This window comes from Caenorhabditis elegans, chromosome III (assembly GCF_000002985.6).
Source record: "Caenorhabditis elegans chromosome III".
Classification (NCBI taxonomy): domain Eukaryota; kingdom Metazoa; phylum Nematoda; class Chromadorea; order Rhabditida; family Rhabditidae; genus Caenorhabditis; species Caenorhabditis elegans.
In genome coordinates, this window is record NC_003281.10 from 11,847,604 (window position 1) to 11,870,921 (window position 23,318).

General features: G+C 34.8%; 3 protein-coding genes across 4 annotated transcripts; 1 reads left to right on the plus strand and 2 right to left on the minus strand.

Moving 5' to 3' along the window:
* The first annotated feature begins 548 nt into the window (after window positions 1-548).
* mif-1 (L-dopachrome isomerase) lies at window positions 549-1,919 on the plus strand. The gene is made up of 3 exons (NM_067135.8): window positions 549-662; window positions 712-887; window positions 1,662-1,919. Exons 1-3 carry the CDS (start codon window positions 552-554, stop codon window positions 1,726-1,728), a joined length of 354 nt encoding a protein of 117 aa, NP_499536.1. The 5' UTR covers window positions 549-551; the 3' UTR covers window positions 1,729-1,919.
* Window positions 1,849-14,646, minus strand: Y56A3A.2 (Membrane-bound transcription factor site-2 protease). The gene is made up of 8 exons (NM_067136.7): window positions 14,592-14,646; window positions 13,365-13,601; window positions 9,488-9,747; window positions 9,242-9,430; window positions 7,787-8,236; window positions 5,947-6,369; window positions 3,908-4,110; window positions 1,849-2,996 (listed from the first exon to the last, which is right to left on the minus strand). The coding sequence occupies exons 2-8, from the start codon at window positions 13,591-13,593 to the stop codon at window positions 2,900-2,902; spliced, it is 1,851 nt and encodes a 616-aa protein (NP_499537.2). The 5' UTR covers window positions 13,594-13,601; window positions 14,592-14,646; the 3' UTR covers window positions 1,849-2,899.
* Window positions 14,647-14,781: 135 nt separating this feature from the next.
* taf-12 (Transcription initiation factor TFIID subunit 12) lies at window positions 14,782-21,678 on the minus strand. Of its 2 annotated transcripts, NM_001268215.4 has the most exons (7): window positions 21,576-21,678; window positions 21,120-21,252; window positions 18,422-18,603; window positions 18,022-18,117; window positions 17,344-17,529; window positions 15,796-15,999; window positions 14,790-15,007 (listed from the first exon to the last, which is right to left on the minus strand). In NM_001268215.4, exons 1-7 carry the CDS (start codon window positions 21,669-21,671, stop codon window positions 14,876-14,878), a joined length of 1,029 nt encoding a protein of 342 aa, NP_001255144.1. In that variant the 5' UTR covers window positions 21,672-21,678; the 3' UTR covers window positions 14,790-14,875. The 2 variants fall into 2 exon arrangements, with proteins under 2 accessions (NP_001255145.1, NP_001255144.1); NM_001268216.3 differs by lacking the exon at window positions 21,576-21,678 and having other exon boundaries at window positions 14,782-15,007.
* Between the last annotated feature and the right edge of the window lie 1,640 nt (window positions 21,679-23,318).

A 23,318-nucleotide genomic window follows, 5' to 3' on the forward strand; every position in this document is an offset into this window, starting at 1 on the left:
TAATTGAATTTTTGGGCCAGAACCCAAAAAAAACTGACTTTCAAAGGATTTTTCGGTAAATTTCCCCGATTTTCAATCAGAAATTCCCATTTTCTATTAAATAATTGAATTTTAAAACCAAAAATCCCCCCAAAACCAAAACCGAAACGTTGCAAAAAAACATTTATTGCAAAAAAACATTTCCGGACGAATCATCTGACGAGGTACGGTCGACAATTCGGGGAGGGCGCTTTGTACGCAAAAGTGTTTGCGTACATTGTCAACCGTACTCTCAGCACTTTGTTTTTTTGTTTTTATTCTTATCTAATTTCTCATTTTTAATGAGAAATACCCCCCAAAACAACCAAATTTCGGGGGGAAAAACCGAAAATTTCCACATTTTTTCATTTCGCAGCAGCTGGAATACAGTATATCGCATATTTTAATAGAAAGAGCTGCGACAAGGAAAACTTGGCGAAATCTGGCCATTTAGGGTCATTTGGAGCCAAAATTCAGCTCTTTCTCCGATTTTTCTCTCTAAATTCCCTAAATACAAGGAAATTTTCCAGAAAATGCCAGTTTTCTCCATCAATGTCAACGTAAAGGTCCCTGCCGAGAAGCAGAATGAGATCTTGAAAGAGTTGTCAACTGTTCTCGGAAAGCTTCTCAACAAGCCGGAGCAGGTATCAACTGAAAATCTGAATAATCTACAACGAGAACACATAATTCCAGTACATGTGTATTCACTTCCACGAGGATCAGGGAATCCTGTATGCTGGGACCACTGAGCCAGCAGGCTTTGCCGTGTTGAAATCGATCGGCGGAGTTGGAAGCGCTAAGCAGAATAATGCGATTTCCGCCGTCGTTTTCCCGATTATTGAGAAACATCTTGGGATTCCAGGAAATCGGTACGGAGGCCCCACAGAAAGGAGGCCCCACCACGGAAAAGGGATCTGCGAGAAGGCGATCTGTCATTCGAAATTTTTCGATTTTCAGCGTTAAAATTACGGTTCCCGGTCCTCCTATGTTTTGTTACATTGCGAAAAAGTTGCGGAAAAGCAGCGCCGCACAGAAAAAGAGGCGGGGCGTGGTTTCGCAACCCTGCCGCACGGTTTTACGACCTAGTTCAAAGTTTTTTAGTAAAAGAATGATGAATTTCTTTTCCGCGATGCGAATTCCCGAATGAAGCCCCGCCCAATTCCGTACCGCAGGTTTGCAAAATTACGCTCCGCCTATTTTTCTGTGCGACGCTGTTCTTTTTTTGCAAGATTCACTGATCGATCATTTAATTTCAACAGTACTGCAAAATTTTTGAAAATTTAAAACCAAGAACTGGGGGGGCTTAACTCTGGAATTTTTTTCCACGGATCAAAATCCCCCGAATTGAAAAAATCCCCCCACACCCATTTATTGTTTTGTATCAATTTTTCCGTTTTTTCAGGTGCTTTTTGCAAAATTCACGGGTACATTTTTTATCAAAAAAAAAAAAATTCCAAAAGTAAATTTACAGTACTCTTTTAAGGCGCGCACCTTCCCGGAATTTAAGTTTTTTAATAATTTGTCGTGTCGAGACCCCTGGTACCGTATTTTTTGGCGCCAAAATCGTAAATTTTGAAGATCATGCTACCAGATCCACATCTTCCCGTGGTGCCTCCTGTGTGATTCGACAATTCAAATTTCAGCCTCTACATCGAATTCGTCAACCTCGGCGCCGCCGACATCGCCTACAACGGTCAAACCTTCGCCTAAATTCCATTTTTTCACACCTACTTATGTACTTATTCCCTCACACTCCACGCCGTTAATGTAGAAATCAATAAAAAAATAGAAGCAGAAAAAATACTAATTCAACAGCAAAAATTCAAAAAATTAGGAATTTGTAGTTCATTTCAACAGTGCAAAATTGTGTAGGGAAAAAGAATAAAAATTTGAAAAAAATACAAAATTAATTTCAAATTATGAGGCTTTAAACCTATGTGCACTACCAGATAAAAGTGAAGGAATTGTTTTAAAAACAAAAAAAAAACATCTTCTGGTAAAGAAGAAGAACCCGGGATACAGGAACAAAGTGGTAAATAGAAATTTTGCGAAGAAATTTGAAAGGGCTCAAAATTTTGGGAAAAAAATAGCCAAAAATTCGCTAAAATCTGAAATGATGTCCCATTACGGTTTGATCTACAAAAAATGCGGGAATTTTTCGCCCAAAAAATGTGACGTCAACAACCATTGCGAAATCAGTTGATCTCCCGCATTTTTTGTACACCACGCACTGAAATAGAGCTTTTATGAAAATTTCCCCCCCTATCTGGAATTAAATAGTTGGTACAGGCACATTTTAGGTCGCTAGGCGCCTGCCTATGCCTACCTAATTCAACGAACTAGCACGAGATAAACGCGATAAAGGGTGAAAAATTGATAAAAACCATATTCCAACCGCTGCAGAAAGGAAAATTGGTGAAATTTCAGATTTTAGCAATTTTTTGGGTTTTTTTTTTCGAAATTTTGAAGTGTTGGAGTAGTGTCAATGGGAATTTTGCTTGGAAAAAGCATAAAAATTGTCTCAAATTCAGAAAAACAAAAAAAAAATCGAAGGAAAAATCCAACGAAAACGCTATTTTTAAAATTCCCTCCAAAATGACAACTCCGCCCACTCCGCCTGATTGGTCGTGCAGTTCTCAATTTGGAGGGATTTTGAAAAATCGCCTTGGATTTTTCATTCTTTCTCGATTCGTTTTTCTTTTGTGGTATGCCTAAATTTAAGACAATTTTGGATTTTTCGAAGCAAAAAGAAAAAAGATTATCACATGGAAATCGGAGAGAAAAAATCAGTATAAAAATGACAGATCGGGCGGGTAGAAGAAGCAATAAACGACGACACGTAAGAGGGGAAAAAAAAAATTTTTTTTTTAATAATTCAATACTAGTTTATGGCTAATTTGACGAAACCAATGACAATATTAAGGATGAGCACACCGGTGCCAAATGTTAGAATCAGGTACTGGAATAGTTCACGGCGTCTGGAATAATTTATGGGTTTAAGTTGAAAAAGAGAGAATAAAAAAGATTAAAAAGCCAAGAAATGGGCGGGGCTTTATTCGGGAACTCGGATCCGTGGGAACAAAAATTCCAAAAAAAAATCACATTTTTAGTCTGAAAACGTGTCAACAAAATTAGTGCTTAGTTTTTGAAAAAAGCTCAACTAAAAATTATGGAATTTTCGTTCTCGCGGATCTGGATTCCCGAAATTAAACTCCGCCCAATTATTGGCTTTAACTATTTTTTTTCTTAATATTGCGGTGCTGTTGAAATAAGATCTGTGGATTTTGCAACAAAAAAAAAACACTGTCGCACAGAAAAAGAGGCGGGGCATAAATTCGCAACCCTGCGGCACGGTTTTTCGTAGATTTTCTCAAATAAAGTTTCGATTTTTCTTCTTTTCTTATATTTTTTCGAATGAAAAGTTATTCTCAAAATAATCGAAAAAAAGAGGCTGAAATGAGAAAAATCTCAATTTTATTGAAAAAATCTACGAAAATCTACGAAAAACGTGGAAAACCGTGCCGCAGAATTGCGAAATTAGGCTCCGCCTCTTTTTCTGTGCGGCGTCGCTTTTTTTCCTGCAAAATTCAGGGATCGAGCATTTAATTCCAACAGTACCGCAATATGAGACAAATAATAAATAATAACCAAGAAATAGGTGGGGCTTTTTATTCGGGAATTCGGTTCCGTGGGAACAAAAATTCCAAAAATTCCCATTTTTAGTCTGAAAACGTGCCAACAGATTTTTTCTCTCAGTTTTTGAACAAAAAACTCAACTAAAAATGTTGGAATTTTCGTTTTCGCGGATCCAAATTCCGCGAATTAAGCTCCGCCCATTTATTGGCTGTTTCGCATCAATTTTTCGGGTTTTTTTTGTTGCAAAATTTACCTAACGCTCAAGCCGGAACTCTTCAATAGCGTATGAACTATGAATTGCCCATCAAGAGCATACACAGGCATTGCATTGAATAGGCCAAGTGCCAGAGACAGTGTGAACAGGTATTTGGCGGTTAGCTCAAAATGTTCGAGCCACGAGATGCTGGCGAACGTGAAGCGCGGAGTGAACGACGATATTGACACCATTTCGAGCATCTGCAAAAATTTTTTGCGAAATTTTAGATTTTTAAAGAAATTTTTGGATTTGACGGTCAACCTGTTATTATGGGAACACAAAATTCCGAGAATGCATATTGCACAACATATTTGACGCGCAAAATATCTCGTGGCGAAAAGAAAACTACAGTAATCCTTTAAATGACTACTGTAGCACTTGTGTCGTTTTACACTGCAACTTTTTTCGAACGAGGGACGAGGCAAAAAGGTTTCTAGGCCATGGCCGAGTCCCCGACAAATTTCAGCGGCCATTTATCTTGCTTTGTTTTCCGCGTGTTTTCTTTTGTTTTGCACCGATTTTTTCCGTTTTTTCTTATCAAAACAAATAAATAAATATTTTTTGCAGATGCTAAAACAATTTCCAAGTGAAAAAATTGTGAATTCAGCCGGCAAGTAGCAGTGAAAGTGGGCAATGTAATATGATGGATTACGGCTATACAAAACCCAAACTTTTTCTGAAACATGATATATATGCTTTTAAGATGCTGAAAGTACCTGATTTTCATAACGAGACAGCTAAAAAAGTTTTTAGATTTTCAAAATTCAACATTTTGTGCCAAAATCTCGACTTTTTTACCAAAAAAGTTGAATTTTGAAAATCTCAAAACTTTTTCAGCGGTCTCGTTATGAAAATCAGGTACTTTTAGCATCTAAGCATCATATGTATCATGTTTGGGGAAAAGTTTGGGTTTTGTATTCCCGTAATCCATCATATTACATTGACCACTTTTACCGCTACTTGCCGACTGAATTCACAATTTTTTCATCTGGAAATTGTTTTAGCATTAACAAAAAATATGTATTTATCAGTTTTTATAAGAAAACACGGGAAAATCGGTGAAAAACACATGAAAACAAAGCAAGTAGAAAATGTCGTAAAATGTCGTAAATTGTGTGCAAACACCGATTTTTCGCATTTTTTCTCAGCCCTCGTTCGAAAAAAGTTGCAGTGTTTACGGGCTCGTTTTTCGAAATGAAATTTTGTTAGCGAAATTCAATTTTATTTACTATTAATTTGTGGTCATTTTTGTGTGTGTGTGTGTGTTGTTGTTTGAATAATTTTATCGATTAATAACTAATTTCCGTAAATCGACACAAACGGCTACAGTAGTCATTTACAGGGTTACTGTAGTTTTCTTTTCGCTACGAGATATTTTGCGCGTCAAATGTGATGTGCAATACGCTTTCTCAGAATTCTGTGTTTCGGTAATAGGTGTCGCACAGAAAACGAGGCGGAGCGTCGTTTTGCAAACCTGCGGCATACCGGCCAAGGCTGTCATAAAATCGAATAACCGAAAACCGAAAATTATCGATTTTCTGAAAAATCGAAAAATTTTAGTTTTTCGATTTTATAAAACATCGTGTACTCCTCGTAGACGACTGTCAATTAGTTTTTCGCAAAATTCTACAGTTTTTGTCCTCCAATGCGAAATAGCCAAGAAATGGGCGGAGCTTAACTCGGGAATTTGGATACTCAGAAATAAAAATTCCATAATATTTTTAAATCTTAAAATGTATAAACAAAAGCTCGACTAAAAATGATGGAATTTTCGTTCCCGCGGATCCGAATTCCCAAATTAAGCCCCGCCCATTTATTGGCCAAGCATTTTAGACAGAAACCTATAAAGTCGGCGCAAAAAACTAATTCACACTTTTCCAGGAGGTGTACACACGAATACACGAAGCTCCGCAAAATTTTCACAATTTCCCGGGGCAAAAATTCCCGCATTTTTTGTAGATCAAACTGTATTGGGAGTGCCAATTTGGGACAGCCTGAAACCACGGAAAAAAACCAAAAAAAAAAGGCTTCTGTACCTCATTGAGCTGCCCCACAAAAAGAATAGGCTTATTTCGATTCGCGAGCTCAATTTTCACAAGCCGCGTTCCATTGTGTAGTGCCGGATAGACACAGATCTTCTCCTGATGTGCTGCTGGGGTTTCCTCCGTTTTACACGGCTCACTGGCGTTACAGAGCGCCTGCTGAACCACATATCTCGCATGAAGGCAGCTATACTTTGTGATCTTCTTCTCTTCAGGCTGTGCAACACCACCGTAAGGTAAGGCATCATCTCGGCCGCCGCCGCCGCCTTCTAACCCGAGAAGAGCATTGAGCTGTGGAGCTCGTGTCTGTGTGTCGACCGACAACTTGCTGGCTTTCTCTTCTCGCTGGAAACAGACGTGAGCGGTGGTCACGTTAAACTCGTCACAGCACAGAATTTCGTCGGCTTCCGTGCGGTGCTGAAAATCGGCTGTTTCAAAAAATTTGGACCAAAATAGCCAAGAAATGGGCGGAGCTTAATTCGGGAATTTGGATAAGCGGAAACGAAAATTCCTTTCTTTTTAAGTCTATAAAAGAAATTTTTTTAGTTTTTGAAAAAAAAAATTTGAAAAAAATTCCCGCGGATTCGAATTCCCGAAATAAGCACCGCCCAATTCTTGGCTATTTTGCATTTGCATACTTTTTTAAAATTTATATTGCGGTGCTGTTGATGATAGATCCTTGAATTTTGCAAAAAAATGCAGCGTCGCGCAGAAAAAGAGGCGGAGCGTAATTTTACAATCCTGCGGCACGGTTTTTCGTAGATTGTTTCCAATAAAGTTTCGATTTTTTGTGTCATTTTTTCTTTCCAATGAGAATGTTATTCTCAAAATATTCGAAAAAAGAAAAATCTCAACTTTATTGGAAAAAAAGTGGAAAAACTGTGCGACAGGGTTGCGAAATTAGGCTCCGCCCCTTTTTCCGTGCGGCGCCGCCTTTTTTGCTGCAAAATTCAGAGATAGATCATTAAATTTTAACAATATTTAAAACTTTTGTAGCTCAAAGCAGCGTCGCATAGAAAAGAGGCGGAGCGTAATTTCGCAACCCTGCGGCACGGTTTTCCGTAGATTTTTCTTGTTTTATTATTATATTTTTTCGAATGAAAATGTTACTCTCAAAATATTCGAAAAGATTCGAAAAAAATAGAAAAATCTCAATTTTATTGAAAAAAAAATCTACGAAAAAAGTGGAAAACCGTGCCGCAGAGTTGCGAAATTAGGCTCCGCCTCTTTTTCTGTGCGGCGCCGCAAAATTCAAGGATCGATCATTTAATTTCAACAGTACCGCAATATAAAAAACATGACAAAGAAAAAAGGGGTAAATTGGTACAAAATAGCCAATAATTGGGCGGGGCTTAATTCGGAAATTCGGAAATTCGGATCCGCAGGAACGAAAATTCCATCATTTTTAAGCTGAATTTAAAAAAAAATTAAAAAATAAAATTTTGTTTATACATTTTTTGACTGAAATTTTTGTTGGAATTTTCGTTCTCGCGGAACCAAAATCCCGAATTAAGCCCCGCCCGGCTATTTCGCAATAGTCAAGAATTGGGCGGGGCTTAAGTTTGGGAATTCGGATCCACGGGAACGAAAATTCCATCTTTTTAGTCGTAAAAACACAATTTGTTGTTAGTTTTTAAAGAAAAAAGCTCAGCTAAAAATGATGGAATTTTCGTTTCCGCGGATCCAAAATTCCCGAATTAAGCTCCGCCCATTTCTTGGCTATTTCGCACTAAAATTGTTCAAATTTCACCAATTTTCTCCGTTTTTTCTCTGTTATACTGCGGTAAATTGGAGCAATTTAGGGCGAAAACATTCAAATAAACGAAAAATTCACATTAAACGCCGTAGCCGCCTCGACAGATTCCCGATCAACACATCTCCCGTTATTCATATTTTTCGACGTTCGAATACACCTCCACCAGTCGGCAACAGTCTCCACACGACACTCATCGACACTTTTCACAACGTCTCCAGCGACAAGGCCCGTTCGCGGATTGGATAGGCCTGAACGAACATCGACACCCCGTACGGACACGCCGTAACCGTTCGCCAACACTGGTGACAGAATGACTGGAGACGCATGAAACATGGCCATTGCGAGAAGAGCCAGTAGGAGATTGTGCCAGATTCCGGCGCCGAAGATCTGAAGTCTACGGAATGTGGTGGCACGTTTCAGAGTGACGGCTTCAATGTCTGTGAAGGCACCCGGATATACTGCAAGGATGAAGATGCCGAATCCGTTGACTGTGACACCGTTTGATGTGGCCGCCCACGCATGACCGAGCTGCAAAATATTTCGATTTTTTTGGCCAAATCGGCGGAATTGAAATTTCTGGTAAAGTGCCAGAATTTGAATTTCCGGCAAATCGGCAAATTGCCAGAATTGAAACTTCCGGCAAATCGGCAATTTGCCGAAAATCAAAATTCCAGGCAAATCGGCAATTTGCCGAAAATCAAAATTCCCGGCAAATCGGCAATTTGCCGAAAATCAAAATTCCCGGCAAATCGTCGGAATCGAAATTTCCGGCAAATCGGTAAATTGCCGGAAGTGAAATTTCTGGCAAATCGGCAATTTGCCGAAAATCAAAATTTCCGGCAAATCGTCGGAATTAAAAAAGGGAAATTGCCGGAATTGAGATTTACGGCAAATCGGCAAATTGCCGGAATTGAGATTTACGGCAAATCGGCAAATTGCCGGAATTGAACATTTCCGGCAAATCGGCAAATTGCCGGAATTAAAAACTTCCGGCAAATCGGCAAATTGCCGGAATTGAAATTTCCGGCGAATCGTAAAATTGCCGAAATTGAAATTTCCGGCAAACCGGGAAATTGCCAGAATTGATATTTCCAGCAATTTGCCGGAATTGAAACTTCTGGCAAATTGCCGGAATTGAAATTTCCGGCAAATCGAAAAACCGGCAAATTTCCAATTTTGCCTGAAATACGGCAAATGCCGAAAATTTTCACAAAATTGTGGTTGTGCACATTTTTTTCGCTGGGATATATCTAAAAAAAAAAAACAGGAAAAATCTTTTCGAAAATCCCTCTAAAAACTTCCGGCAAAATTGATGTTCGGCAAACCGGCAAAACGGCGGCATAACTAGGTTTAAAAAATCGAAAAAAAAAATCGATTAAAAAAAATCGATTTTCGAATTTCCAAAAAATTAATGGAATTTTTTTTTTTTGAATTTTTTCACATTGATAATCGGTATCGGGAGCATTAATAAGGCCTTTAGAAACATTTTGAAATTTTTTTAAAAAATTTTTAAATGCTCAGGTTATCCCGAACCTCATGAAAAACCGCTGCAACTATCAAAACGAGCATAAAAATCGGAATATGTCCCCACGGAAGGTTGAATCCAGGAATTATCGGAACTAATCCCCGATCTTCAGATTTCTGCCCATCCTCAATCATATCGTATTCGGTATCCTCCATAATCACCGGGTTATGAATTTGATCCGAATTTGCTGCTGTTGTCTGAAAAACTTTCGTTCAATTTAATATAAATTCTTCATAGATCTGAATCTCCCGAACCGTCTTCGCAGGTGGTGGTGCCACGGCGGGGCTCAATGAAGTCAGAACATGGTGCATCGATCGATACTCCATTCCACGATAAGCTTGAACTTTTGGTCGAGCCGTTGTCATCCATTGTCCGACATCTTTGATTAATAAATGTGACATGTAGAATGTCATTCCGAAGAGACAGATGATGGAAGCAATGACACCGCACGCGAACCACATTCGGATCACGAGGATTCGGCATTTCAGGCGACGTGATTCTTCGAAAAATATATCTGCAAAAAAAAATGTCACGTGGTGTCTCATTTTACTGCAACTTTTTCCTCACGAGAGACGAGGAAAAGTGGTTTCTAGGCCATGGCCGAGGGGCCGACAAGTTTCAGCGGCCTTTTATCTTGCTTTGTTTTCCGCTTGTTTTCTTTCGTTTTTCACAGCCTTTTGCCGTTTTTTCTTATTAAAACTGATAAATAAATATTTTTTGCAGATGCTAAAACATTTTCCAAGTGGAAAAATTATGTATTCAGTGGGCAAGCAGCGGGGAAAGTGGTCAATGCAATATGATGGATTACGGGAATACAAAACCTAAACTTTTTTTCCAAACATGATAAATATACCGCTTAGATGTTGAAATTACTTGATTTTCATAACGAGACCGCTGAAAAAGTTTTGAGATTTTCAAAATTCAAATTTTTTAGTGAAAAAGTCGAGGTTTTCGCACAAAAAGTTGAATTTTGAAAATCTCAAAACTTTTTCAGCGGTCTCGTTATGAAAATCAGGTAGTCTCAGCATTTAAGCAGCATATTTATCATGTTTCAGAAAAGTTTAGGTTTTGTATTCCCGTAATCCATCATATTACAATGCCCACTTTCACCGCTGCTTGCCCACTGAATACATAATTTTTCCACTTGGAAAATGTTTTAGCATCTGCAAAAAATATTTATTTATCAGTTTTATTAAGAAAAAACGAAAAAATTCGGTAAAAAACGAAAGAAAACAGGCGGAAAACAAAGCAAGATAAATGGCCGCTGAAACTTGTCGGCCCCTCGGCCATGGCCTAGAAACCACTTTTCCTCGTCCCTCGTGAGGAAAAAGTTGCAGTGCATTTCGCTTTGTTCTACAAAAAATGCGGGATTTTTCCCCCCCCCAAAAAACTGTGTTTAATGTCATTTTTCATAAAAATCTGAAAATTTTCGCTCAGTTTACGATAGTGGGTCTCGACGCGAATTCGTGTAGTAATTCGGGTCTCGTTGTTAGGTGGTATACCACGTGGTGCCAAGCTGTTTCATTACGGTTTGATCTACAAAAAATGCGGGAATTTTTCGTCGCCCAAAAACCTGTGACGTCAGCACGTTCTTAACCATGCGAAATCAGTCTCTTCTCCCGCATTTTTTTGTAGATCAACGTAGATCAAACCGAAATGAGACACTTTGACACCCCGTGAAATGTTGGTTTTTGACATTTCGGGGGCTTCGAAAAATGTTCTATTTTGCGGTTTTTATTGATTTATTGATTTCATTTATTTATTTATTCCCTCTCAACTATGCGAAATTTCAAGAGATAATATTTTCCGGAAAATCGAAAAAAAAAGTTCTAAAAATTAACAAAATTCCACATTTTCTCAAATTTTGGTAATGTTGATGGCAAAAAAAAACATTAGAAACATATTCAGGGAACACAAAATTCTGAGAATGCGTATTACACAATATATTTGACGCGCAAAATATCTCGTAGCGAAAAGAAAACTACAGTAATCCTTTAAATGAGACTACTGTAGCACCTGTGTCGATTTACGGGATCTCGATTTTTGAAATTTTTTTTCGAAAAAAAAAATTATTTTTCAAACAGAAAACGCTTACTCATTAAAAAAATTCTATTGATAAATTTTTTTTTGCAAAAAAAATACAAAAAAATCGAGATCCCGTAAATCGACACAAGCGCTTCAGTGAAGAATTACTGTAGTTTTCGCTACGAGATATTTTGCGCGTCAAATATGTTGTGCAATACGTATTCTCTCAGAATTTTGTATACTCGTTGATATTTTCGTTGAAGTTTTCAAGTGTTCTATTTTCCGAAAAATCTGAAAAATCGAAACAAGTGCTCTAAAAATTAACAAAAATCTTTTTCCATTACTATTTTTAAAAAGAAGAAAAAAATACAAAAATTTAGGATTTTTTTTTTGAAATTTCGGAACATCAAAAATCGAAAAAAAATATAGAAAATGGACAAACGTTGGAATTTTTTACAGATTTTTGTTGACTTTTTTATAGAAAAATTGCAAATAGCTCCCACGCAACTTTTGGAATTTTACAAAATTTTTACGGAAACTTCGGCATTTATTAATTTTTAAAAATATTTTGCCTAAAATTTTCAAATTACTTAAAATTTCAATTTTTGTTGGGAAAATTTTTGAAAATTTAGAAATTTATTGCTGTTTTCGGAATATTTGATTTCTTAAAAAATAGTTTCGGAAATTTTGATTTTTTTGGGAAAATTAAAAATTTAAAACTTTCGGAATTCAAATTTTAAAAATTTAATTTTTACGCGGGAATTTGAAAAATTTCCGCAAATTTGTCGGTATATATATTAGGTCTCCAAATAAGTTCCGGGCCAAAAATCATAACTTTGTTCGCTGCGTATCGATTTTTATGAAACTTTGGGAATTAATGTTATCAACCATGATCTTTCATTTGACAATAGTCACAAAATTTTTTGACCGTCCGAAGTGCCCAAACTCAGAGCCAATTTTTTCAGGCATTTTCAGATCTCGCTTTTTTTCAGGTTTCAATTGAGGTCTGTGTGCGGATTTTGCTAAGTTTAGTACACAATGTAAGAAAACAAAAAAAGTTTTGGAAAAAATCCGTCCAAAAAAATTTTTTTCGTCGGTCGTCAACAAATTTTCAAAAAAATTTTTGTCGAAAATTCTTGATTTTTTATACAAATTTGAGTATGAAATTTGGATCTCGAGAAATACTCCAAAAACTCAAAAATATTTCGAAAAATATATGTTTTCTGCTATTATTTCAGTGTGACGCACTAAATTGAAATGTTTTGTATGTGTAAAAATAGTTTGCACTTGGTTACATCATTTTTGTATAAAAAGTCAAAAATTTTCGACAAAAATTTGTTTGAAGATTTATTGACGACCGACGAAAAAAATTTTTTTTGGACGGATTTTTTCCAAAACTTTTTTTGTTTTCTTACATTGTGTACTAAACTTAGCAAAATCCGCACACAGACCTCAATTGAAACCTGAAAAGAAGCGAGATCTGAAAATGCCTGAAAAAATTGGCTCTGAGTTTGGGCACTTCGGACGGTCAAAAAATTTTGTGACTATTGTAAGATCATGACTAATGAAAGATCATGACTAATGAAAGATCATGGTTGATAACATTAATTCCCAAAGTTTCATAAAAATCGATACGCAGCGAACAAAGTTATGATTTTTGGCCCGGAACTTATTTGGAGACCTAATATATATACCGACAAATTAGCGGAAATGTTTAAATTCCCGCGTAAAAATTAAATTTTTAAAATTTAAATTCCGAAAGTTTTAAATTTTCCCAAAAAAATCAAAATTTCCGAAACTATTTTTTAAGAAATCAAATATTCCGAAAACAGCAATAAATTTCTAAACTTTCAAAAATTTTCCCAACAAAAATTGAAATTTTAAGTAATTTGAAAATTTTAGGAAATATTTTTAAAAATTAATAAATGCCGAAATTTCCTATTTTCTATTTTCGGAATATTTGATTTCTTAAAAAATAGTTTCGGAAACTTTGATTTTTTTTGGGAAAATTTAAAACTTTCGGAATTTAAATTTTAAAAATTTAATTTTTACGCGGGAATTTAAACATTTCCGCTAATTTGTCGGTATATATATATATATCCGTACCCCGCTTCTTCTCCTCATCAACAACAATATCGGTGGGTTTTTCACTTAAAAGTGTATCTTTTGGAGCGGGTGTGACGTAGAATCGAAGCTGAAACGGTGAAACTTCGATTCCGAATCGATGGGAAAGACGGAGATATGGCTCGAAATGGGCGACTCGGAGCACATAATCTATCAGAAATACCGCACTCCACGCGATTAGGAAGATCGCGATCGCACTTGTCGCCAGCATATAGTTTTCTGCAAAAAAATGTGTGTGTGGATTTTCAGAGAATTAGTATTCCTAAAACTGGTTTTTTTTTTGTGAAATTAGGGAATTTTGAACTCCCCGACCAATCAGCGTCTCCGAGAGCTCCGCCCACTTCGTTTGATTGGCTGGAAAGTGGGCGGAGCGAATCGCTGATTGGTTTTGCTGTTTAAAAATGGAGTTTTCACTTTTTTGGAATTTTTCTAGATTTTTTGTATCTCAATTTCGTGGAAAAAATTTATTTCAAAAAAAATTCGATGAAACATTGAAATTAACTGAAAATAAATAATTTTGCGGAAAAATGTGTGCAAAATAATTAAAATTTAGAAAAAAATCAATGAAATTTTTGAAAAATGATTTTTCAAAATTTTCGGCGATTTCTCTAAATTTTTTACAATTTTTTTTTAAAACAAATATTAAAAAATTTCGACGGTTTTTGAAAATTTTTAGTGATTTTTTCAAAAATCCAAAATAAATTAGGATGAAAAAAATTTTTTTTCTATCAAAAAACTCTCAACGATTTTCTACATTTTTTGGCGGTTTTTCCAAACTTTTTACGATTTCTCCAAAATTTCAACGATTTTCTAAATTTTCCTCAATTTTTCTAATTTTCCCCGATTAAAAAAAAAAATTTTTCACGATTTACCGAAAGTAATAATTTTTTCAATAATTTCAACATTTTCGACGATTTTTTAAAAAAATTTTTAATGATTTTCAAAATTTTCAGCGATTGTAAATTTTTAAATTTGTGTCAAATTTTTTTTTAAATTTTCAACGGTTTTTCAATTTATTAATGACTTTTCTAAATTCTATTCAAAAATCCGATAAAAAATTTAGAAAATCACTGATATTTTTCAAAAATCGATAAAAAATTCGAAAAAAAAAATTTCTTAAATTTTTATTGGTTTTTCACATTTTTCGCATTTTTTCTCATAATTTTCAAAGATTCAAATCATTAAAAAAGTTAGAAAAAAAAAACTCACATATAAATTTGCTCTTTGCTCTTCACTTTAATCGCATTCTCGGCCGATTTTCTGTCTGAAATTTGGATTTTTTCAAGAATTTTTCAAAAAAAAATTCTAATTTCTCACGAAATTTACCAAATCTGAAGTGTTGGAGGTATTACTCAAGGACTTGAAACCTTTTAAAAACCAAAAAAATGAAGAAAAAAAATTTGTCATAAAAAGAGGAAATTCATCGTGGAAGACCCGGAGAAAAGGAGGTTTTTGAATGGAAAATTAAAATTAAAACAAAAAAAAATTAATTTTTAAAGTTTCTTGATTTGTTTCTTGAGTAGAGCAACCCGTTGCTTGTGTGCTTCCGTTGGAACAAACTTTTCCTTCGATAAATCAATAACTTCCGTTTGAGACCCAAAATTGTGCGAAGCAGCGCGTGGAACCTGAAATTTAACAATTTTTTCTGATTTTTTAGATTAAAAATCGAGCCAAAACACCTAATTTTAGCTGAAAAACTCGAATTTTGTCTCACATTTTTTGCACATTTTTTGAACATTTTTTGTACATTTTTTGCACATTTTTTGAACATTTTTTGCACATTTTTTGAACATTTTTTGAACATTTTTTGTACATTTTTTGCACATTTTTTGAACATTTTTTGCACATTTTTTGCACATTTTTTGCGCATTTTTTGCACATTTTTTGCACATTTTTTTGCATATTTATTGCACATTTTTGCACAGTTATTGCACATTTTTGCACATTTTTTTGCATATTTTTGATAAATCCATATATCCTAACACTTTTTTTTTCTTCTTTTTCCGATTTTACAAGGTTTTTCGGAGAAAAAAAAATTTCTAATGAATATTTCAATATTTTCTAGACATTTTTTCTCTGAAAAACACTAAAAATCGAAAAAAAAACCCGATTTTCTGTATTTTTCAGGTAAAATTTTTAATACTGGAGAATCGAAAAACGGTAAAAAAGTAGATATTTCAGCTAAAATTAAGCGTTTTTTTTTTACGAAATCCGGTTTTTTAAAGCTATTTTGTGATGAAAATTTTTATCAACAAAAAAAAGAAGATTTTTTTTCCAAAAAAATAGTCAAAAATTAGAGATTTTAGCTAAAACTAGGCGTTTTTTTCTAATTTTTTTTTCACGAAATCCGTATTTTCTAGACCATTTTAAATATCAAAAAAAAACATAAAAATCAGTAATAAAAACGCCGTACCACTGGCATATTATAGACATTCTTGAGAATAAATTCGATATCCCGTGATTCAATTTTCTTCACCTCCCGATTCTTGATCATTTTGCATGCTTTATCGATTAGAGAACTGACAAAATCGTCGGCGTACTCCACAAGAACATCTTTTACATTTTCTTCGAGTACTGTTGTTGAGCTGATTTGTTGCATCAAATCATCCAGTTTTGACTGAAAAAAAAATTTTAAAAAAAAGAAGATTTTTTAAAATAAGAATTTTCGGTTTTTTCAGTGAAAATCAAAAAATCGGAAAAAAAAATTTTATAGAGTTTTTGAAAAAAAAAAACTACGAAAATTTTAGGCTATTTTTTTTTTTTTTTTTATTAATTGTTATAATTTTCGATTTTTTTGTTTGAAAATCTTGAAAATCGAAAATTTAAAATTTTTTAATTAGAAAATTAAACAAAAACTCTTAATTTTACAAGAATTTTTACAAGAAAAATTACCAAAAATTTAGGCATTTTTTTCAGTGAAAATTTAAAAATCGAATTTTTAATAGCAAATTTACAAAAAATTCCATTTTTAATTTCATTATTTTTTCAGGAGCAAAGCAAAAACTAGTGTATGCAGAAGTTCGAATTTTTTTCAAAGTTCAAAAAAAAATTTAAAAATTGTATTGAAAAATTGGAAATTTTCGTTTTTCGTTTAAAAAAAATCGAATTTTCAATAAATTCCGGCCATTTTTCAATACTTTATAGAAAAAAAAAATCACTTTTTTCAATAAAAATCAGCATATTTTTTGATAAATCTATAGCTTTTTCGTCCCCTTCCGTGAATTCTTTGTGCATTTTTTTTCCTATTTTCTCTGAAAAAAAAGACCGAAAAATCTGAAATTTGCTCATTTTCTATGAAAAGACAATCCAAAAAATTTTTTTTTTGCGAATTTTTGCTAGAGAAATTTGTAATTGAAAAAAAAACTAAAAAATCAGAAAATTTTTTAAATTTTCCTGAAAAAACCTGAATTTTTTTCGATTTTCTTTGAAAAAAAATCGGAAAATCTGAGCTTTATTCGATTTTTTCTGAAAAAATTTCAAAATTAAATAAAAATCAATTTTCCAAGTATTTTTGCCGGTTTTTTTGCCGAAATTTCCAAGTATTTTTGCCGGTTTTTTTGCCTAAATTTCCAAGTATTTTTGCCGGCTTTTTTGCCGAAATTTCCAAGTATTTTTGCCGATTTTTTTGCCGGAATTTCCAAGTATTTTTGCCGGTTTTTTTGCCGAAATTTCCAAGTATTTTTGCCGGTTTTTTTGCCTAAATTTCCAAGTATTTTTGCCGGTTTTTTTGCCGAAATTTCCAAGTATTTTTGCCGGTTTTTTTGCCGAAATTTCCAAGTATTTTTGCCGGTTTTTTTGCCTAAATTTCCAAGTATTTTTGCCGGTTTTTTTGCCGAAATTTCCAAGTATTTTTGCCGGTTTTTTTGCCTAAATTTCCAAGTATTTTTGCCGAAATTTTCAAGTATTTTTGCCGGTTTTTTTGCCGAAATTTCTAAGTATTTTTGCCGGTTTTTTGTTGCACCTTTTCCATAATACTTCCATACGGAACAGCGGCCGGTATCATTTGAGGTGGCGGTGCCTGTTGCTGTTGTGGCTGTGGAATTGGAGGCTGTTGAATTTGTTGAGATGGTGGTGGCTGCTGATGTTGCTGCTGATGTTGTACTTGCATAATTTGTTGAGGAGGCAGCGGCATTGGAGACGAGTTTGGCTGGAAATTTTGAAAAATTTTGCCCAAAACTAATGGTTTTTATAGTTTTTCCATTAAATCGGGCTCTTTTTGAGCTCCAAAAAATATTACGCCACGACAAATTTGGCGAATTTGCCGGTTTTTTACGAGCTCGATCGGTAAACGTTGCCTTTTTAGTTCCGGCAATTTGCCGATATGCCGGAAATTTTAATTCCGGCAATTTGCGGGAAAATTGAATTCCGACATTTTGCCGATTTTGTCGGAAATTTCAATTCCGGCAATTTGCCGATTTGCCGGAAATTTTAATTTCAGCAAATTGTCGATTTTGTCGGAAATTTCAATTCCGGCAATTTGCCGATTTTGTCGGAAATTTCAATTCCGGAAATTTGCCGATTTGCCGGAAATTTTAATTCCGGCAATTTACCGGTTTTGCCGGAAATTTCAATTCCGGCAATTTGCCGATTTGCCGGAAATTTCAATTCCGGCAATTTGCCGATTTTGCCGGAAACTCACCACAAATTGTGGTGGTCCACCACCTCCTTGCTGCTGCATCATATGTTGTGGCGGAGGCCCTCCGACCATTCCCATTAAATGTCCAGATGGTCCTGGCTGGAAACATTTTAAAATTAGAGGATTTTTAAGCGGATTTCCAAAAATAACTGCAGAAAAAGTCTTAAAAATGCCCAAAATATGCGAAAAAAAAATTTTTTTTTTGAAGAAATTATACAAGCCTTGAAATTTTCACCGCTGCTCCGCTGCTCCACTGCAGAAATTGTTTTGTAACATTTTTTAGAACAATTTTTCAGAGATTTTTGATCCCGTGGACCCAAATTCCCGAAAAAAGGTTTTTCTTGGGTCTCAAACGGAAGCTTTTTTTAAATTCAAATTTCCCAGATAATAACCGCCCCCGTACCCCTTGAGCCATGCCCATCTGCATTGGTCTCTGTTGCATTTGCATTGATTGCCCATTCGGTGTGAATTGTTGGGGCTGCTGCTGTTGTGGAATACCCATTTGTTGAAAGTGTTGCTGCTGCTGCTGCTGTGGTGGTGGAGGGCCCGCACGCATTTGTGGTGATGGGTATGGCATTTGGCGGACTAAAATTACGAATTATTTCATGAGAAGCCTTATTAAAGAGACGGTGTAGTCACCGAAAATATGAAGATTTTCGCTAGAATTAGGCGATTTTCGGAAATTCAGCATAATTGGAACATCGTCCAATCAGCGTACCGCTCCGCCCACTTCTGGACCAATCAGACGGAGTGGGCGGGGTTTGAAGATGCTGATTGGTAGGAAAATACTCGAAAATTGGTAAATTAAATATTTTAAAAAAGCGATTTTTAAAATGGAATTCTTTGAATTTTTTAAAAGCGATATCTACATTTACCCAAAGCCGCCTTAAATTACACCTAAATTAACGAAAAACGTGAAATAAATATGCAAATTAGGATGAAAATTGAATAAAAATCAATTTCTAGCCACCCTGGCACCGAAAAAATGGAGATTTTAGGCGATTTTCGGAATGTCTGGTAGATCATGGTGTGATCTGCAAAAAATGCGGGAATTTTTGGCCCAAAAAATGTGACGTCAGCACGTTCTTAACCATGCAAAATCAGTTGAGAACTCTGCCGCATTTTTTGTAGATCAACGTAGATCAAGCCGAAATGAGACACTCTGACACAATGTGTGGTTAGGAAATTTGAAAATTCAGCAAAATTAAAACAGCGACCAATCAGCGACCGGCTCCGCCCACTTTTGGACCAATCAGACGGAGTGGGCGGAGAGCTAATTTTAGTAAAATTTGAAAATCACGATTTTTTTTCCGTTTTTTTTGTGGTTTTTCTGAATTTGAAACTATTTTTTTTGGATATTTTTAAAGGTGGTGTAGTCGAATGTTTTTATTTGCTTTATTAGACTCAAAATTGTCTGAAAACACCGAATTTCATAGTGAAACTGTTTGAAAACTTCTCAAAAAATAAGTTATGACGGTTCAAAAAATGACCTAAAATTAGTTAAAATTTGAAATTTTACCGACTAGCCAAGCGTCTGGAAACAATTTTTCGAAATCACCGTCAAATTTTAAGTATACAATTTAATTATCTTGCGTTTTCAACTTCATTTAAGTATTTTAAAGTCGATGGACGGCGAGATTTGGTTTTAAAAAATTTAAAAATCTCGTCGTCCATCGATTTTTAAATACCTTAATCAAATTTAAAACACAAGGTAATTAACTTATATACTCAAAATTTGACGGTGATTTCAAAAAAAAATGTTTCCAGCCGCTGCGACATTGATAAGTTGGTCAAATTTCAAACTTTAACTAATTTTAGGTCATTTTTTGAGCCGTCATAACTTATTTTTTGAGAAGTTTTCAAAAAGTTTCACTATGAAATTCGGTGTTTTCAGACAATTTTGAGTCTAATAAAGCAAATAAAAACATTCGACTACACCACCTTTAAAAATATCCAAAAAATAGTTTCAAATTCAGAAAAACCACAAAAAAAAACGGAAAAAAATCGTTAAAAAAATTTAAAAATCTCGCCGTCCATTGATTTTTAAATACCTAAATCAAGTTGAAAATGCAAGAAATGCACTAATTTTAGGCCATTTTTTGAGCCATCATAACTTTTTCCTGAAAAGTTTTCAAGAAGTTTCATTATTAAATTCGATGTTTTCAGACAATTTTGAGTCTAATACAGCAATAAAAAAAAAATTCAACTACACTCTCTTTAAAAATATCCAAAAATACATTAAAATTCAGAAAAACCACAAAAAAAAAAACGGAGAAAATCGCGATTACAAACTCCGCCCACTCCGTCTGATTAGTCCAAAAGTGGGCGGAGCCGGTCGCTGATTGGTCGCTGTTCCAATTTTGCTGAATTTCCGAATTTCCTAACCACACATTGTGTCAGAGTGTCTCATTTCGGCTTGATCTACGTTGATCTACAAAAAATGCGGCAGAGTTCTCAACTGATTTTGCATGGTTAAGAACATGCTGACGTCACATTTTTTTGGGCCAAAAATTCCCGCATTTTTTGTAGATCACACCATGATCTACCAGACATTCCGAAAATCGCCTAATTCTAGCGAAAATCTCCATTTTTTCGGTGCCAGGGTGGCTAGAAATTGATTTTTATTCAATTTTCATCCTAATTTGCATATTTATTTCACGTTTTTCGTTAATTTAGGTGTAATTTAAGGCGGCTTTGTGTAAATGTAGATATCGCTTTTAAAAAATTCAAAGAATTCCATTTTAAAAATCGCTTTTTTTAAATATTTAATTTACCAATTTTCGAGTATTTTCCTACCAATCAGCATCTTCAAACTCCGCCCAATCTACCTGATTGGTCGAAAAGTGGGCGGAGCGAATCGCTGATTGCTCAGGCATTTCTCATTTTGGAGGTAATTCGAAAAATCATGTTTTTCGAGTTAACTTTTTCACTTTTTCGCGATTTTTTTCTTTTTTCTTCGGAAAAAACGTAAAATAGCCGACTAAAATAGGCGGAATAGGACAAAATTGGAGATTTCAGCTAAATTTTGAGCAATTTTTTTTTCATTTTTCACGGAATTATTTCTGAATTTGAGGCATTTTTTAGGAGTTTTTTCTTCATACTTTGCTGCTGTGGCATCTGCATTCTCATCGGGCCGCCCATTCCACCCATCGGCGGTTGGCCCACAAACTGCTGCTGCTGCTGCTGTTCGTTGGGATTCTGATGGCCTTGTGGCGGAATTCCCTGCTGCATTGGCTGAAAATGTGGGTGATAGACGTGATATCCATGATGGTAGGGCCACATTTTTTAGTATTAGTAAATATATATATATATATGGACAGAGGACGACGAGAAGCTTTTGTGATGGAAATGGTTTTGTCGGGGGAAGAAGAGAAGCACAATCGATATGAGAATAATACACATACACTTTGGACGTTTACGGGGGAAAAAAAACGGAGAGGCGCTCCGATTTTTTATTATTTTTATTCGTTTTTTTTGTTTTTTTTTTGTCGGCTGGCCGGTGAGTCATTGTTGGGACAGAAAGCAATAATTAGAGAGCGGACACACAAATCGCTTACAGAATTCGTGGAGAGAGCGGCGGCGATTTGCGGGTTCGCCTGCACGATTACGTGATTATTCGGTGAAGTTGGAGGTGAGAATTCTTCCATTTTCATTTTTTATCTGCAACTAAGTTTTTTTTTGATGATTTTAAAGCTTAAAATCTTTCGGAAAACCGAGGAAAATGGAAATATATTCATAAAAATGAATAAATTCGTTAAATTCGATAAATTTTCCACAGTACCTCGGTCGTTGTGAGACCCAATGTTAAACAAAAGCATTGCGCCTTTAAAGTTATACGGTGAAACTTTTCAAGCAATTTCTATTTTTTTCCGAATTTTTAGTTGCTAATTATTATTTTTGATTAAATATTACGAGAAAAATTTTAATTTTGAAGAATTTCTTCAAATAAAGTTTAAAAAACCGAGGAAAAGTCAAAATTAATAACTGAAACTCGGTTCGCTGTGAGACCCAAACTTAAAAATAGCAATGCGCCTTTAAACTTATACGGTTGTATTTTTAGGCAATTTAAAGTGAATTTATGTTTTTTCCAGAATTATAGTTGCTAGCTATTATTAATTTTAAAACCGAGTGAAAATTTTAACTTTGAGAATTTTCTTTTAAAAAAAACCAAGGAAAAATCAAAATTAATGACTGAAACTCGGTTCGCTGTGAGACCCAAAGTTAAACAACAGCAATGCGCCTTTAAAGTGATACGGTGGCGATTTTCAAGCAATTTAAAATCAAATTGAATTTATTGGAAAAAATCAATGAAAAAGACCTAAACTAATAAATATTCAAAGTTTTATTCTCGAATTGCACATAATATTATGCGCCGAAACCTCGTAAAATTAGGCAGATTCTGATATAAGGGAAAAACGATCCGAAAAATGTAGGACATTGGGGGAATAGAGACGTAGGGGGTGGTGGCGAGAAATTGAGGCCAATGAAGAGAACGAGAGACCTCTCTAGCTCTTTTCCGTCTCTTCTCGCAACTATCTCTCTCTCTCTCTCACTAGTGTGGTTTATTAGAACCTAAATGAGCGTGGCCGTGGGAAAACCTAGGCCACGCCGTTGCGAGGAAGTGCAAGTAAACAGAAAAAAGACGACGGCGGACGTCTTATAAAAACAAACATGTCACATTTTGTTGTCCACTCTGTCATTATTTTGCGAAAGAATTGGGATCGAATTGGGAAGTACATTTTTGGGTCTCGCCGCGATTGTTTTCTTTAATTGAATATAACTGTACCATGTGATCACTGGAAATGGAAAAACATATTTTATCTAACATTGGTTGAGGAAAAGGCAATAAAAACAATTAAAATATCGAGTTATTACAGTACACCGAGGTTTAAAGGCGCATGAGGGTTTTGAAAAGTCAAAGTAAAACTGGATATTAGCGTAAAATTTTGTTCGGTCATAATCGAGTATATTCGTAAAGTTAAAAAAAAATTTGGGTGTTTGGTTTTAAAATAATGTTTTTTTGAAAATTGAGTTTTTACTAAATTTCAGCTAAAGAAAAACTTGAATTTTAGTCGAATTTTGAACGGTGGGTAATAATTTTTTGTGTTTATATTATTATTCAGACATCAGTAAGTAAATTGGTAAAGTTTGAAAAAAATTTGGGTGTTTGGTTTCGAAGAAAATAATTTTTTGAAAATTTGAATTTTTATTCATTTTCAGCTAAACTAAAACTGAAATTTCAGACAAATTTCGAACGGTGGGTATTAATTTTTTGTGTTTATATTATTATTCAAAGATCA

Coding starts and splice junctions, on each gene's coding strand:
- taf-12 (NM_001268215.4), bottom strand. CDS start 21,671: ATGAAAATGGAAGAATTCTCACCTCCAACTTCACCGAATAATCACGTA. Junction 21,253..21,575: donor CCGCTCTCTCCACGAATTCT/GTAAGCGATTTG, acceptor CCACATTTTCAG/CCAATGCAGCAGGGAATTCC. Junction 18,118..18,421: donor AGATGGGCATGGCTCAAGGG/GTACGGGGGCGG, acceptor AAATGTTTCCAG/CCAGGACCATCTGGACATTT.
- Y56A3A.2 (NM_067136.7), bottom strand. CDS start 13,593: ATGCTGGCGACAAGTGCGATCGCGATCTTCCTAATCGCGTGGAGTGCG. Junction 6,370..7,786: donor AGGCGGCTACGGCGTTTAAT/GTGAATTTTTCG, acceptor GCCGATTTTCAG/CACCGCACGGAAGCCGACGA. Junction 4,111..5,946: donor TTGTGGGGCAGCTCAATGAG/GTACAGAAGCCT, acceptor AAATTTTTGCAG/ATGCTCGAAATGGTGTCAAT.
- mif-1 (NM_067135.8), top strand. CDS start 552: ATGCCAGTTTTCTCCATCAATGTCAACGTAAAGGTCCCTGCCGAGAAG. Junction 663..711: donor TTCTCAACAAGCCGGAGCAG/GTATCAACTGAA, acceptor ACATAATTCCAG/TACATGTGTATTCACTTCCA. Junction 888..1,661: donor CTTGGGATTCCAGGAAATCG/GTACGGAGGCCC, acceptor TTCAAATTTCAG/CCTCTACATCGAATTCGTCA.